Source organism: Typopeltis vanoorti, chromosome 5 (genome assembly GCF_054136105.1).
Source record: "Typopeltis vanoorti isolate ZY-2024b chromosome 5, IOZ_Tvanoo_1.0, whole genome shotgun sequence".
Classification (NCBI taxonomy): Eukaryota; Metazoa; Arthropoda; class Arachnida; order Uropygi; family Thelyphonidae; genus Typopeltis; species Typopeltis vanoorti.
Genome location: NC_143553.1, coordinates 156,125,965 through 156,143,697, shown reverse-complemented (window position 1 = coordinate 156,143,697; position 17,733 = coordinate 156,125,965). Strand labels below are relative to the sequence as shown.

At 35.8% G+C, this 17,733-nt stretch overlaps 2 protein-coding genes across 2 annotated transcripts in view; both read left to right on the top strand.

Annotated features, from left to right (window-relative positions):
• Nucleotides 1-10,822, top strand: part of LOC150106975 (alpha-tocopherol transfer protein-like) — a 53,742-nt gene extending 42,920 nt beyond the window's left edge. The window contains exon 6 of the mRNA XM_090393524.1: nucleotides 10,634-10,822. Within this exon, the coding sequence (XP_090249650.1) occupies nucleotides 10,634-10,822 (189 nt within the window). The remainder of the gene's footprint in view (nucleotides 1-10,633) is intronic.
• A 2,773-nt stretch (nucleotides 10,823-13,595) lies between these two features.
• The window catches only part of LOC150106974 (alpha-tocopherol transfer protein-like), a 32,489-nt gene continuing 28,351 nt past the window's right edge, over nucleotides 13,596-17,733 (top strand). The window contains exon 1 of the mRNA XM_090392857.1: nucleotides 13,596-14,007. Within this exon, the coding sequence (XP_090248983.1) occupies nucleotides 13,842-14,007 (166 nt within the window). The 5' untranslated portion in view covers nucleotides 13,596-13,841. The remainder of the gene's footprint in view (nucleotides 14,008-17,733) is intronic.

The following is a 17,733-nucleotide window of genomic DNA, read 5'->3' as shown; positions in this document are numbered from 1 at the left end:
ACTTGTTCTAACTTTGTTATTCAGAACAAATCTTTTTCTTTTTACTTATCTTTATTTATAACTTTTAGAAGATATTTTCACTCTATATTTGGGAGCAATATCGTCAAAGTTTTAAAGCTAGTTTATTTTCTGTGTTAGCAAGTAACATGGGATGTTATATATATATATATATATATATATATATATATATATATATATATACACACACACACACACACAAATGCCGCCACAACATATATTCCACGACGAGGTAGATCGCCACATAGCCGAGTCTAAAGAAATTGTCCTGGACTTTCATCACATAAACAGTAACCTTAGTTATAATTTGCCATACTCATTTAGCTCTGCTATCAGATACTGGCGTACTATTGAAATCACACTCTCGCAGATGCCTAGCAATATTAGCCAGGATTGTAGCTTCAGTTCAAACTTAACAGCAGTCTATAGGTTTATAGTCGGTTTATAATATAACTGCAGTTTATATTATATATAAACTGCAGTTAAGTTTGAACTTAAGCTACAATCCTGGCTAAAGTTCTATTGTTCTTCAATGTTCTCTCGCCTGAAGAAGTCGGCTTTCCAACGAAACATGTTGTGTGTTAAATAAAATTAATTGTTTGTCCAATTCTCGGAATTCAGTCAGTAAAAAATATTTTCGTAAAAAATAGTAAAAATATATAGTCAGCAAAAAAATACATTACCTGTCGAGAGACTTTAATTTAATTAATCTTACAAGCAGTTTGTTTCTTTTTACAACATCAAAGGCGTTTTGTAATAAACGAATTAAATATGAGCATTCAGGTTGAATTCTCTTTTTTTTTTCGATTAACTGTTTTACAATGAAGATGAATCAACACATTATGACCCCTTTCTAAATCTGTTTTGTTCTTCTACTAAGTCACCAGGCCTAAAGCAATATAAACGATATGCACCATCACATATTATCATCTAAACCAGAATTACCATTTCTAACAAGGTCCTACTTAACAAACTTCATTCTTTGGTCCCTTCTGCTCACTGTAACTAGATTGCCAAGTTTCCCAGTGGTCACTCATTACTAATCATGATGCACGGTCTACTTTTCTTGCATTTATCCCACCAATGCTCGAGTATCGTACCGTTTTGTGCTCGCATCCACTGTATCCTCCTGTATATAAATGATCTCCTTCCAGGGAATTCAAATCCTCTTCATAGCTTCACAGATAATAGCAAACCGCTTTCCTCTTTTTTCAATTGACTAATCTTCTAGTATCCACTTAGAATTCTCAAGACGAACCACATTATCAATATTATAAACTCCATTTTCTTAACTATATTTCATTGGCGGAAAAATATGTAAATTTCAATGTCATGAATATCCAGTCCTCTGTGATATATCGCAAGAAAGAACTCATATCCATTTCCCTGACCTCAATAACCTCATATTCAAACACAACGAGATTTCTCTCCTTTGTTGGACCTACATTTCCACCATTTCCTGGTGCAAAGACATCTCAACCAAAGCGTCTCATCCCGCCAAAACCTCGCTGCACTTCAGAGCTCAAGATAATTCGGTCTTGTTGAAAGAGACAATCGTCAGTTTCTATCGCCATAAACTAGAAGTATTGCATTAGCCACAATGCTTACATGACTATCAGAATTCAATGTTCGTGGCACCACAAACAGAGATCAGAGGCCAAACCATGAAAAACAAGACCATACCATTACACCGACACCTCCGTATTTCATAGTTGGGGTTACACACTCTGGTAAGAAACATCCACCGGACATCCGCCATACCCACACCTTTCAATCTGCTTAATAGAGGATGTAGCATGATTTGTCGCTCCATAACTCAGCTGTCCTCGCAATTTACATGCTCTTTGCATCATTGATGATTAAGCTGCATGCTGATTCGGGTAATGTCGGCTTGCACATTGCGGTCCAACTATGGAAACCCCTGTTATGAGCCTTGGTTCTGAATGCAATTCCAGTAATAACTTTGTGTTTCTGTACTGGGTAGAGTGAGGAGAAGGAAAATCACCTCTCCTAGGCTGTTTATACTGGGTGTGTATTTTTTTTTAATCTTTATTTTATTTTATTTTTATTTTTTTGAACTCCCATCATGCACTTAAACTAATGAAACTTGGTCTTTCCACACACCAATGTGCTGTTTTGAAAAACTTCATGATTGACCTTTAACACTTTCATTGCCAAGCTGAAAATTGGAATTTCGTGTGGTGGCCAATTTTTTTTTTTTTTAATTTAGTTAGCGACGTCCACGCGATAACGCGTGATCGGTCGCTTGTGAGAGCTTGCATCGCGCGATATCGCGTGATTGGCAATGAACATGTTAAAAAGGATGATATACGGTATAAGCATAGTGAGTGTGCACGTAAAGCTATTTTTGCATGGCAGGTTACTTTGGTTAATCAGTTTTACTAACCAGCATCAGCGTGTGTATTTCTTGACTTAGAGAGCACTGCAGGAATGCACATATTTGTCCCCCCCTTTCTCCCCGTCCATCCCTCTTCTTATTGATAGCTGTTGATTTGGTATTACTTTGTTTTTAATGTGTTTCATATACAATTATATTTAATATATTCATCTTACTTTATCAATCAACTGATATTTCACATATGTGTGTGTGGCTGGAAAGAAGCAGCCATAAAATTTGTATAGTTTTTAGATTGATATTTTTACGATTGACTAACTATTATTATTATTATTTATTTTTTTTTTTTTTTAACTTTGTTAGCAATATTAAATTCCCGAAATCTTGATTTGACTGTAGTAGTAAGTATGGAGGGGATATGATCGCGGGTTCTTAAGCGAAAGATTGAAATTTCAATTAAGACAGCTCTGACTGGTGTTCCCACCTGCTCTCAATTTCTTGTTTACAAATATCAGTGCAGGTTTCTTCTTCCTCAGTTTGGAATATTGCATTTTTGTTCTTTCACACTGGTTTGCGAATCATCATCTCCTTGATCATGATCTGTTAAGTATTTTATCACTATTCCGTTTTCATCTTTAAGAACTATTAACATATCTTGTGTTTTACTGAGCTCCAGTCCCACGTCCTTTAAGAGTACCAGTGTTTTTCAATGTATGCCCGATGTTCCTTGTTTTGAAATTTCTAATTTCTTTGTCATTCTTTTCTTTCACTCTAGTTTATATTATGAATACTTTTTGAGGGAAAATCTGATCTAACCACTACAAATCCTCTAGAACAGGGGTGAGCAAACTGCGGCTCGCGAGCCCAATGCTGCTCCCCAAGCTACTCTTTGCGGCTCCCGAAACAATACTAGTTTTCACTGCCATTTTTTTATAAAATGGCAGTGAAATATTAGAATATTAGAATATTTTATTTCACAAATGCTTTAAAGATAAGTAAAAAACAGATATTTTGAAACTTTACATTTTTAGCTTTTAAATGGTACCGGAAAAAGTGTTGTTAATGTGGATTTTATTATCGTATTTGGTTGGTAAAAGTGTTTCGACATTTTATGGCCTGTATTCCTGCCAAAATTAGTTCCAAAAGTGACTACTATGATCGCTGCATTACCCACCGCCTCTGGTGCCTGGACTCTGCGTCATCACTCTTCATGCAGTACACACAAGTTACGTACTTGTGGTGGTAGCCGAACATAACTAGTGAATTTTAGTGTAGATAAGTACTTTTCTGAATAATAAATAATTAAGATTGATTTTAGTGAAAGTTATAAAACTCTTATCTAAAATGATTGAGCAGCAGAAGAGTATAAAAAGGAAATGCGAACAACTAAAACAATACAAAGGAAACTTAGAAACATTTTACAATGATTTTGAGAATAGGTTTGAGAAACTAAAAAAGTTAAAGCCATGTTTTGATTTTTTTTAATCTTTTTATGATTGAAGTCATCAACGATGGATGTCCTGTTGTTGCAGCTTTTAACGCGGTTGTTGCTTCAATAGAGACAGAACTTATTGAGCTACAGAAAGATGTGGGTTTGAAGCTAGTACATAAAAGCTCAATTGTAATTGAATTTTGGAAACAAATCCTAGAAGCAAAGTATCCCAATCTTAACAAAACTGGCTTCCGTCCGACTACTCTCTGTTTTTGGGACAACTTACTGATGTGAATCTCTTTTCTCTGTAATGAAATTTGTCAAGTCAAAACATCGTGCTATCTTCACTAACAGCCACCTCACCGAGATTCTTAGAACAGCTTTGACATCCTACCAGACAGATTTTAAACTATTAACTGCACAAATGAAGAATGAATCAAAGCCTTCAACGAGTAGAGATTAAACATAATCTTCTTTGGCGAGTAGGATTATTATATAGTTGTATTTTGTTTATTATTTATAAACACAATTTTAAGATAATATTTTTGCGGCTCGTGAACATTTAAAAATGTATGAAAAGTATTATATATGGCTCTTATTACCGAAGAACCTTCCCACCCCTGCCCTAGAAGATTCCAAGTGAATAGCTATAAACCTATTGTCCTTACACAAATATTTATATTTATATATATTTCTGTACGTTTAACTCTCTGAAGATCAGTCACTCCACACACATCAACCATCCATCTCATTGACGGTCTACCCCTTCCTCTTTTTCCAGGAACATTACCTTATATTAGTGTTCTGAGAAGTCCTCCTACTATCCGTTCAATGTATCCAAAATATTTTAATTTTCTTCTACCAGTAACCTTCTGTCAGTTTTAAACAAATTGCTGGTAACACAGATGTAACAAAGTTGATCACTTACTAGTGGTGAGAGTTATATTCGGAAAAGTATTATCATGCATGACAAAACCAATTCTTCTGCATGTTCTCTCATCTGCTGCATGTAGTGTATTGTCTTTGAACTGGATGGTTATGAATCCCATTCCGCTTCAGCATAATGTATGAGAAAATCAAACTGACTCACATATGTAAAAGCAGAAATGAAATTTTGTAAAAAATCTTTAAAACCCAGCTTAGCTGATTTATACAATTTATTGCAATCCAAAATTTGTAAACTTGCAGAACCTTACTCATAATCATTATTTGTGTCAGCAGAAGATAGAAAATTTCCAAACATTTTTTAATGTAAAAAAAAACTCGACCTTCCCCTTGGATTATATCTCTTTGTGATTCATTTGATTTCAACATTATGTTACTGTGTAGGATTATCAGCCGATAAAATCGTACATTGACACGTTCATGCACTTGAACGTTGTCCTGCGACCTTTGCTTTGCATATCGAGAGCTAGCAATACAAAAACGACACACACACACAAACATACACGAACTCTTTTCCTTCTAATCATCCCTCAAGAGTAAACAAGTTAACACGTACCTTCGCAGCTTTTGTGCACAGATCAGCTGTGTAATGAAGCAGGTAACAAATATCTATCTATCTATATGAATGCCACAAGATGAAATGTAAGCAAATATAAAGAGCCTCATTCCTTGACCTATTACGAAATGATTTAATAATCCTGTATATTATTAGAATATATACCTATCTCTTCTCTTCCGTCTATTACAGACGGTTGAGTCTCCTCCTAATGAGGAGTCACGGCGAAATAATGCAGCGCCGGCACTCCACTCCTCTGCTGCATCGCTAAATATTATTATTATTATTATTATTATTATTATTATTATTATTATTACATAGCACCTCCAGGTAGTCCAAAAACTCATCGACGGAGGGTACCAACTCTACAACTCTCCGTTTCCACCACTCCACCAGCAGCAACTACCTTCATCATCTACACCAACGCCATTTACCGCCGACCACCACTAGTATTTTCACGAACAAACATCCATGCCCACGGCGGGATTCAAACCCTCAGCCTTTTGGCTGGAGAGTGGATACGCTAACCACTCGGCCAATCAGGCTGCCCTAATGTACGTATTAATTGACTGTGGTCCGAGTGTGTTCAAGGGGACGGTTTGCCTGCTTGTGGGATGCAAACACCCAAGCTAAACTGGAGGGAAAAATCCTACTGCCCGCACCCAAGACACTCCTTCCCAAGGCATATGGTTGCGAAGGACACAGCCACTAGGCTAACCGCACGGACAGAATATATATATAGTCAGGCCCGGCTGGTGGCGTGTGCGAAGTGTGCAATATACACAGGCGCCGCAGAAGAAAAGGCGCCAAAAAGATGTCACAAAAATATTAGAATAACAGTTTAAACGAACAACGAATGGTACAGAATGGTACATATAATTATGAATGTACGTTGTATTTCGTTCAAATAAATTCTGAAATTGTATCCTGGACCCGATTATATTACTGTAATTTTTGATTAAAATTTACGAAAATATACCTAAAATAGTTCTTCTTTATTTTTTGATGTATCATAAATCAACTTATGATTAATTGTTGAGTTCCGTGTAAGGGCTGTATCCTAATTTTATCGGATCGGATTCATGTGGTCCGGCCCTAAAAATCGGCTTACTACTGATAACTCATTCTTCTCGACATTCGAGCCTGTTATATTAGCGGGCTGTTAGGGCGGCGTCAGCGACACAAAATAACCGGCGAACTCTCGAGTCCAATGCGAAACATTCTTGTAAAATTCTCTTATCTATTTTCGTTGACTCTTCAAAATTAATTTATTTCTTTATGCAAAATTAATGTAAAGAATATTTGAATAAATCTCTTAACTTTAATTTTATATTGTTTTGAAAATTTATATAACTTTGAAAAAAATTTGTATAAGCAGGACTAATTCGTAGGTAACATTATACTGTAAAGCGGTTTTCATTTGTTTTTCATTTCCTGTTCGTTTTATTCACACTTTATTCCAAAAAAAAATTTTTGGAAAGGCGCCGAACATTAATCGCACACACAAGAAAAATAGTATGCGCCGATCCTGAATATAGTATTGGTATATTAGAATATAATCGTATGGTTTGCCCTTGAATTGATTATGTATTAAGGGTTTTGTAAAACGCACCAATGATGGTGAGATAGCACGTGCAAAATCAGGTAAACTGGAGCTGTAAGATATATGTATTACGCAAGAAAGAGGCGAGTGAGCGTGAGATTGAACAGAAAAGGGTGAATTTATTTCTCAGGTAACAAATCAGATCGGGACTGTATAAAGTATAAAGTTAATCATGGGTCGTTAGGAACTACTATGCTTTACGTGCTTTAATGCTAGAAATATTCATAATAATAAGAGAAAATGGTTTTGGGCAAGGACAAATTTTTTATTCATTTATTCATTTTATTTATTTATTTATTTTGGTCAAAGATTACTAGGATCGGCCAAATGTGGCTGACAGAATATGAAATACAGTAATTAAAGAGTTATAATATGAAGGATAAAGTAGTTTAAAGATGACGGAACGAATAGGAGAGAGAGAGAGAGAGAGAGAGAGATTATTGATGATAGTAGATATCTTACAGTCAAAGAAGAGTTGACGTTGACGATGGCCAGAGAGGATGAAGACAATGTATTTTTGAGGCAATCTAATGTGGCAGACAAATGAAGTGAATGGTAAGCATCAGCAAAGCTATGGGATGTAGAGTAGAAGGAGGAAGATCATGTAGCGAGGAATGAAATTGAATTTATCCAGCTAATAAGTCATAATTGGATGAGAAGGCATATGTTGAAGGGTATCAGGTAATTCAAAATGCTGGAACTTGTATTTCATCAGAGGATTAATCTATAACCAATATGCCCACGTCACCGCTTGGAAGAACGAGCATGGTTTTGATATGGCAAATTCCTGAACGTGTGGAACTTTCAGTTAGGAATGGATAAATATGGAATTATAGAGCTGGTAGTTGCAATCAACTCGGGAGAATGCTTGAAGCGGTGCCAGTAAGGGATGAGAAACTGCAGGTGAAAGATGTTAGCAATGCTTGTGAAATGGTCAAAGGAGGAATGGCTATGCTTGAATGATTTTGATGATTGCTGATAGTGATTGTGATGAATACTGAAGGATGATGCTTATGAATGCTGACGGTGATAAATGCTGATGGTGATGAATACTGAAGGATCATGCTTATGAATGCTGATTGAATAAATTTTATAAATGCTGAAAGTGAATTAACCAAATGAAATAGTTGAATTATTGGTGATCAATCACTTTTCAAAAGTTTATCATCCAGGCGGATATATTACATTAACAGATGTGACAAACGCTAATGTGGAAACAGAGTTACATGAAGTAGAAATAGGCAGCAAATTACAAAACTTTGATCTGAATACAGCTGTTAGATTAGGGGATATCAATTCGCGTATTATGAGAATGTGAAGGAGAAATAGTAGAGACTCTTTGACCGAAGGGATTGGAAGGAGGAGAAGATAATACAGCTACATAAAGGAGGCAGGAAGACAGAAGAAGAAAATTACTTCGATCAGCATTTCAGGAGTGCTCATAAAGATACTGAAGAAGATATTTTAAGTGCAAAATTCAGGAATGGGTTGATTGGAACAGAATGTATGGGGTGCAGTATTGTTTTATGAGGGATAGTTCATGCGTGAGTAATTTATTTACCTTTTAAAATACGTAATAGTTTATTTGGGTAGGAGAATGCTACAAGATGGACTTTTCAAAAGCCTTTGAGAGAACACCACATGGAACTCTTTTTGGATTTTTGGGGTTTGGATATGAAGTCGGAAAACTGAAGAAAAGGGAGGGTGATTAATAGACATTAGAGAACCGTTTATAGTTGCAGTATAGTCCAGGAGAAAGCGTGTGACTAGCGGCATAGAACTCTGTACTTGACCAATATTTCCCTTTAGGTCATTGCGTTCATGATTAGTGCAGAAACTAAAGAAGAAGAAAACGATCTGAGAGGTAACATTCAGTTATTTACTGACGATGTAAATGTCGTGAGAGCAACTGAGAATAAAGATGGTATAGAGGCATTCCAAAATTATTTAAACAGAATGAGAGTTTAGGAAAATAAGAATGTCTATCGTTTTAATGTAGCAAAGCACGTTATGCCTTTTAAGATGAAAAGATTAACAGTTTTGTACTCAGTTGATGAATTCGATTGCTAAAATTAATAAAAAACGAGGGATTTTGTGTTACTGGTGGACTGGGAGTTGAAGCTCAGATGTTGTTAGAACCCGGGCATAGGATCGAACATTTCTCTAACTGAGTTCTACCAAAACTAAAATTTATATGAATAATCATATTACAGCGAGCGCTAAGTGCTAGGAAAAGAGAATTAAAAAGAAGATAAAAAAGATGAAGGGATAGTAGTTCATTTATGAATTCAACCACTTAGATGTAACATACTTGGTCAGTGCTAATGACTCGTGATTGTCTATTCTTACGTACTGCAAATACCCTTCTACGTGCTTTTATTTTATTTATTTATATTTTTATGTTGATCCCACACACGAGAGGTTGGTTGATCAACTTATAGTACATTAGTACTGTGTATGAATGCTGACTTGCCTTCTCAGCCGTGTAACGTTTTTAAATCCAAGTGAGATGTGTCTTAACGCCGTAATTAGCTTTAAAAGGTAATTACTGCGTTAAGAAGCAAGTGACGACATTAATAAGGAAGACCGTGTGTATGGAAGACAACATACAAGACTGTAACAACGGAGCAGGAATGAAAGAAGAAAGAACTAACTTTGTGAACAACTGTTATTTTCCGAAGCTAACTTCAGAAGGAAACTTAAAACCACTGCTTATTGTATATCTGTTCATTGCATTAGTTCGTGTGTCGATATATAAAGATAGGAATGTACGTTCCTTGTCGAGGTAAAATAACAGAAATAGTAAAATAACTAAAAGGAAAATATTTGTTCTTGATGGGCTATGACTAAGCATCCAATGCCAAAATTTATATATAAGTAAATAAGTTATACTTCGTAATATATAACTTAAATTATATGTACAGCTATAATTTTTTCCACTTCGTTATAAATGAAATTAAAGTTTACCAATAAATTATATTCCTCATAAATCCTTTACCATACATTAATTGTGTTAATATCCCACACTAAGGCAATTAATGTGAAGTCATTGGCTCACAGATAAGGCCTCTTAATAAGGTTTTAACGGTTCCATATGGAGCCTTTTTGCATAAATCTGATCTGCTGGTTTCTTGGAATGAGAATGATGTGAATATGCGCAAACAAGCAACCAAAATTTTCATAGGTGCAGGGAATTCTCATTATGACGATACTTTGAAGATTTGTGGGTTGCCAATAATGAATAGATCAGAAAAAGGATGGGATATGATAGAGACACATAATTTACTTACTGTAGGACTGATATAGCGGCAAAAGTTTCAGTACACGACTGAAAATACATGACGGTCATAAGTGGGGTTCATCCCGGGAAAATGAGTAAGTGACTAAGATTACTTTTTTTTTTTTTTTTTTTTTTGCTTGGAGAGAATGAGGAATGAGAGGAAGGTATTCTTACAGAGTAATGTGAGCACTTTCTTAGCAAATGAGTTCAAAACGAAACATGACAGGCAGTGTGCAAATGATGGTCGGTAATTTGTGAAACATCAGTGAACCTGCACGGATGAACTTACCTAAATTGTTGCATTATTGCGTTAGATCCTAGAATTTATCTATTTATCTAGGATCTAACGATTCAATAGGTTTTACTGTTCGATTGAGCGCATTTTATGTTACTTCTTTAATATTACCGTGAATCCTAATGCATATTTTTCAATTCTTTTTCAGATTTTTCTTCATGGATGTGATCCAAGTTCATTACTTGAGGTTATTTCTCCGAGCTGTTTAACTTCGGAATTTGGAGACCCAAATGCATCGGCTGTGTATGAGAAGTTCTTCTCTCTTCCGTCATCTGTGTGTATGATGATGAGGCCGAATGAACTCTTTCCACTTCTGTCTGTGCAGGGAGAGTCCTAACAATTCTCTCCTGTTTGATGTCGTTTGTTGTGATTTGGTTTTCAGGTCCGCTTTTATTTTGTCTTTCCATCTAATTCTGGGCCGTCCTTTGGATCTTTTACCTTCTATCGTTGTATTCAGGGCTTTAAATGGTAGTCTTTCTGTTCCCATTCTGGTCACGTGGTCAAACCATCGCAGTCCTCTTTCTTGGATTTTGTCCACTATTGTTATTTCTTGTTTTATTCGTTTCCTTATGTCTTCGTTTCTTAGTCTATCCAGCAGAGATACTCCAAGTAATCTTCTGAGCCAACCCATTTCAGTAGTTAATCTTTTTTTTCTTCAGTCTTTTTGAGATTCCAGCATTCACTTCCATAGAGGAGTATTGGGAGGACCATTGTTTCATAGAGTCTTACTTTTGTTATTTGTTTGATGTCTCTTGACTTACGTATTTTATTAAATTGTCCAAATGTTTCAGATGCTTGACTGATTCTTCTGTTTATATCTTTTGTAATTTCACCATTGTACTCAATAACTCCAAGGTAGGTGAAGTTTTTTACCTACCTTGGAGAGACGTTAGTAGAGTGGAATGCAAAATCCTCTTCATTTTAGAAATATGGCTGTCAAACCAAAAGGATCTAGAGCCTCCGTAGCTCAATCGGTATGGTCAAAATCTTTGGTAGGAAAGAACGTGGATTCGATTCCCGTCCATGACTTGAGAAACCTTTCGAAAAGGTGAGTTAGATGGTCTCATATGGAAATAGGTTTTTTTTCACCCGGAAACTCGGATTTTTGTCCCTCAGAACAGGCAAACCAGTCCAGTGAACACACGGATTTACAGTAAAAAAATACATACTTAAAATTCCTCATTGGTGGGTTCAACCAGTCCTGAGGGACGGATGAGGAAAACTGGGGGAATCCCCAGTTTTCTTCATCCGTCCTTACAGTATTCCCCAGTTTTCCTCACACGACAACAACAACCAAAAGGAGCTCCGAAGTTGAATCGAATTATGATGAAGGATAATTTTTGATGCCAAACTGTCACTGACATTATGTTATATGTGAATAATATTATTTTTTATAAACAAAGATATTTCGTGATCTGCAGAGATCGACATACTCTTCCAATTTCTTAGCAACATCAAATTGATCCGAACTATTAGCTAAAAGCAATTGTCGGTTGCCACACACATACACACTCACACAGAGAGAGAGAGAGTTCGTCGTCTTTTAATAAATAGGTGCATCTTAAAATTAAATGGATAAGCTGTTTAGTATAAAGTACTTCCGGCGTCATTACAGACGTCATCTTTGTTTCATTGCAGATTAAAAGAAACGCAACACACTGCAATTAAGAAAAAGGAAAAAGCACATTAACAAAAAAATATATATTTTTTATAGAGTATTATTTGGAAGTGCATTCAACGTGAAACACAGTCCCACTGACAAAAACATTTATTATTATAAGAGTTTTTGTGTAAAAATGTTATTATTTAAAGACTGTTTAGCTAATAATATTAAAACTTAAAAGTTGCATGTGAAATAAAATTTATAAAACCACCAAATGATTCAAGAGAAAAAAACGAAAAAAAAAATTACTTTCTTAAATGCCAACAGTGATTTCGGTGTTAACGTTAGGGCAAAAATATGTGAAAAGTTTATAAACAAACGACCTCAATAACACCGAGCTTTTACAAGCCAATGCATAATATTTGGTACTTTGTTGAAGTAAATGAAGTTTCTGTTTCATTCTCAGTATTTACTGGTGTTGAATAATGAATTTAGTTTGTTGGTAAGGACTTACTTCCAGTAAGATATTTAAAATCTTTTTATGTGTTTTTCTCTTTAATTTTGCATGATACGAAAAGACTGTTCAAAAGACCTAACAATGAGCTTTTTGAAGCCACATCCGGGCATCTGTTTGACTCAGACCTGGAGAATAAACTCATTACTCACCATTAGAGATGACCACAAACATCCAAGATCTAGGCGGGATTCGAATTGATTGGAGAGCAAGGATTCTACCTGCTTAGCCATTGAATGCTAGTGGATGATCATAGTATTACCATAAAACTGAATTAAACAAATAAATATAATTTTACAAGAAATTCGAAGGGAATTTATAATGTCCCTCATCGACGGGCGATTATCACAACACAACAACGTAACTGACGGAATGTAAAAAGAAACAATAACTTGAATTTTTAATAATACAATCCCCTGCACATTAAATATCCAATTTTTTTTTTAAAAAAAAATATATATATAGGAATCTCTTACAAACATATTCGTTCTCGTCACTACCAGCAGCGAGACTAACTAGCTATTATGACTACTGCAACATCACTTACCTAATGAAACAACTTAAACTGGAGCTTTTGTTTTGTTAAATAAATTTTTCATGACAATTAAAAATGTTAATATTAATTAATATTTCAAATCGAAATTATTCTAATTCACGTTAATCTAAATTACTAGTTTACTGTACGCTGGAAGAGAAGTTAGTCGCAAACACACGTGTATATTACGGACTTTGAATCGTAGTATTGCGATAATCTCTTTGAAAAGTAGATTGAGGACAAAAATAAAACCGATATCGCGTTTTCGAGGGAAAAAAAAAGCTTAGCATTTGGTACCAGTGACACAATTCTTCGGCTGAAATGCGGAATGTGTTTCACCTGTGATTACTGTCAGATCAAATTTCAGAACATGCGCATGCGCCAACTCTAAATACGAACTTTGGGCCACACATGAAAGTGCTTATCAAACCACTTTGACTGATGATGCAGTAAAGTAGGCCATTTGACAGTAACTAAACCCCGTTGGAGTGAGGCTCTGAGATTAAATATTTTCAGACGGGAATATTATGAAAACTGCAAAATAATTCGAGATTCATTCCTTGTTTGTTTTCTACGGATTTCGCCAAAACTACTGACTTAGTGCAAGCGGATTAAATATTTCTTTAAATTCTTTATTGGAAGATAGATTAAAACAGTGAACGTTCGTAGAGGATAACTGAATTTCACCAACCTTTGTTTCTATTATGTCAAACGGGAATTCTGCATCTCCAGAAGTCCCAAGAGTGACCTTAAGGGCACACGATGACCACAAACTCACCCTCGATGACAGAGAGAAGGCAGCAGAAGAACTCCACGAGAATCCAGCAAGAATGGGGAAATACATTGACAAACTCAAGGATATGCTGAAACGTAAGTTGCGTTTATCACATTCATTTACTACACATATTGGTCTTTGGTGCAGATAACTCTACACCAAAATGACAGTCGGTTCATCTAATAAATTTCGACGTGTTATTCCGATATTCAACAGACCTAATCGGCATAATTTCGTATCACGTTGTTTTTATATTAACAATCAGGACTTGAGTGGAATGGATGTTAGTATGTTTTTCATTCTATTAAAGATTGATTTTGCAATTTCTATTTTTCTTCTGATATTTCCTTTGCATACGACACCTTCTCTAATTCTACTTCTTCTTCTTCTCTTCAGGGATTAGATATTTGCCTTTTCTGGATTCACTGGTCTTTAAGTTTTGCCGTTGGTCTCTTTCTCTCTTTCCCTTTGCTCTCTCTTTCTCTATATATATATATCCACCTCTTTTGGTAGTCGATATCTTTCCATCCTAAGTAGATGTTCTTTCCATTTCTATCTATATTCCTTGATTTTTTTTACCTCTTAAATATCCAGTATTTTGCTTTCATCTTTCTTTTCAAGTGTTTCTGGAACCATGTAATGCGATGGGAGTGGCCACTACTTCATAAAATTTTAGTTAAGTTTCTCGTGTAGTTCTTTTATTCAATGTTATTTTAATTGATCCATACATTTTCTGAAATTTCTTTATTTTTTCGTCATATATATCTATATATATCTTTCATATATCTTTCATATTTCACATATATATCTTTCAGATATGTTATTATGCAGCCTAAATAAACTGTGTCATCTGTTCTATTATTTTAGTATCTATAATTATATTTGATCTAACAGGATCCCTACTTTTAAATGCCATGATTTTTGTTTACTTCTGTAAAATTTTTAGACGTGGACGCTCCACAGTCGTCAGATGCCCGCTTAAGTGCAATTAAAAATGTATCCATTTTCTACACTAGAAATTTTTTTTTATACCGTGTATCACAGCCGTTGCGAATAGGAGTAAAATAACGCCGACCATCGACTTCTCACTGTTGCATGTTACTGCCGGCTTTCCATTTCAAGCCTTATTTAAACTCATAGATGCATTTCTAGAAAATTCGAGACTTCCCGTGATGTCGCCAATGTTTCCGAAAAGGCCGACACGATTCAAAGGTCTGTTTAGTGATTCCAAATCTATAAAAATTTCGAAAGATTTGATGGCGTATTTAAATTTGTATGAATATTTAAAAATTTTAATTAATTCCTTTTTTGTTGTTGTTGTTCTTTTGCATGAGTTTTGTCAGTGTCTCAACACAAAACCTGCAAGGGGAGAAGGTGGGTGGGCCCCACAAAAACTAATAGTAAAAAATGAGACAAACATGAAAGAAGGTTGAAAAATACTGGCTTAACGGTAAAACTTGTTTTATTGTTGTTTTCCGTACTTTATTAATCTAATCAATATACGTAATTATTTAATATACTTTTTGGAAAAAAAAATAGGTATTTTAAAATTATTGAAAATGCGGAAGTCTAATAGTTCTACAAAATTGTTATTCGTGCAAATTTTTCTATATTTTCCTAAGACCATTTGGGATTGGTTTATCTTCAACTCTTACATTAAGATCTGCTATTAATATGACATTAATATTAGAATTAATATTTATTCGTTCTTATTACATATATTTAACTGTTTTTGTAGTTCCTCATAAAATTGTTCGGACTCCTCTTTTCTACCTTCTTCAGGGGTATACTCCTATGATATTTAAGAACGGTAGCTTCTATTTGCTGTTAATTTGGCGTTTGGATTACAAGATGGCGGCTCGCTTGTTAGTGTTTTGTGTATTTTTTATGGTGAATTGCGAATTTGATTGATATGTTTTTTAGCGATTTATGCTTTCGTGTCGGGTATTATCAAGCTTATTGATTACGAAAAGTTTTAGTAAGTTGCAGGTGAGTAAATACTTTAATTTCAATTTTTAGTTCCATCAGAAACCATCTTCTAAGCCTAATCACAGGGCATACTAAACTCTATATTGTACTGCTAGAAAATACCATATTGTGTCTAAGGGATTTGCTATGGCAAAACCTCTGAACGAGACCATTTTCTAGGAGGTTTATAATGAATTCCTCAGAGTAGGAAAACTTCTGAGTGATAGTTGGCCGGGAAAAGTTAAACTTTTTGACTCATTCCCACCCTCTACACTCACAGAAGATAACTTAGACGATACAAATGAGGAGCTCATTACTCAGTTGCAGTCTTCCCTAGACTTTGAAGAGGTACGTGTGCACAAAAAGCGCAAAACCACTGACACAGAACCTCCCATAGATTTTGGTATGGAAGAGGATACTCCCAGTTCCAATCCCTCGACCGCCACGAAAGAGACGGTTCCACCGATAGTCCTCCGGGAAAAGAAAAGATGGACACAATTAAGGTCCACCATGATAAACTCACAGATACAGTATCTCTCAGCCAAGAACACTGATGATGGTATAAAAATTCAGCCGGCTACTGTGACTGATTACAGTAAACTGACCAAAGTGTTAGACTCTAGCAACATTCAATACCCCACCTTTTCTCTTAGTTCGGAGAAAATTCTGAAGGTAGTACTGCGGGGTGCCATGGAGGATATAACTTCAGATGAAATTGAGGCTGACCTCCACCACCAGGATCTGCGACCTATTAAGATCAGCAGAATGACTAGAACGGACAAATCCCCTATGCCTCTGGTCTTGGTTGAGATCCACAAAGCCTATAAGAACAATTATAAGAACACAAAGCCTATAAAAAACAATATTAAATCTATGATTTAACATTGGTTTGTGGACTCCGGATCACCCCCGAGCCACTCCGTAAAAGGGCATCTATTGGTCAATTCCATAGATGCCAGAAATTTGGCGGTGCTCAAAAACCCTGCAAGGCAGAGTACAAATGCCTGAAATGTGCTAAGAACCACCCCACTAACACCTGCACCAAGCCAAAAACCATCTCGGCTAAATGTGCCAACTGTGGTGGCCCTCATCCAGCAAACTACACGGGATGTACTCCGCACCCAAAAAACAGAGGGATGGAGACAGCTAAACTGCCCTCTTCCTCTAGTAAAAGATCACCTGATGCTCCTGCTCCTCAACCAGAGACTCGGCAGGAACAGTCGGTGACCTACAAAGACAGTGGAAGCCAAAGGCAAAAGAAGTTATGCTGACGTGGCCCATACTAACAAACCAATATCAGAACAAAATCAGCAAATAGCACCCACTAATCTGACAGCAGTTATTACAGCCTCTCTAGCTAATATGTTACAAGATTTCAGCCTGTCTAACCCTTCACCAACCACCACTAAAGATTCCTAGGGGAAACACAGGACATCCTCGAAGTAATCATAAATGAATAAAAACAAACTCATTCCTGCCTCTCTTCAAATCATTGCATGGAATGCAAGCGGTTTAAGGAAACTAATTCTGGAGCTACAAGATTTCACTTATAGATACCAACCTGATATTATTCTAATCAGTGAAACACACCTTAGACCGACTGACAGTCCCAAAATTCGGGGTTATCTGATGTACAGAAATGACAGATCCAACTACAGAGGCGGTGGCACTGCCATTGTCATTAAAAATTATCTTAAGCACCATTCTGTGAACAACCCACTAACCACAAACTTTGAAATTACAGGCGTGGAGGTTTTCACCAGCTCTACCGATAGATTAAAAATCTATTCAGCTTACAATCCACCCTTGAAATATCTACTGCAAACTGATCTAAATGCCATTTTAGGAGTTAG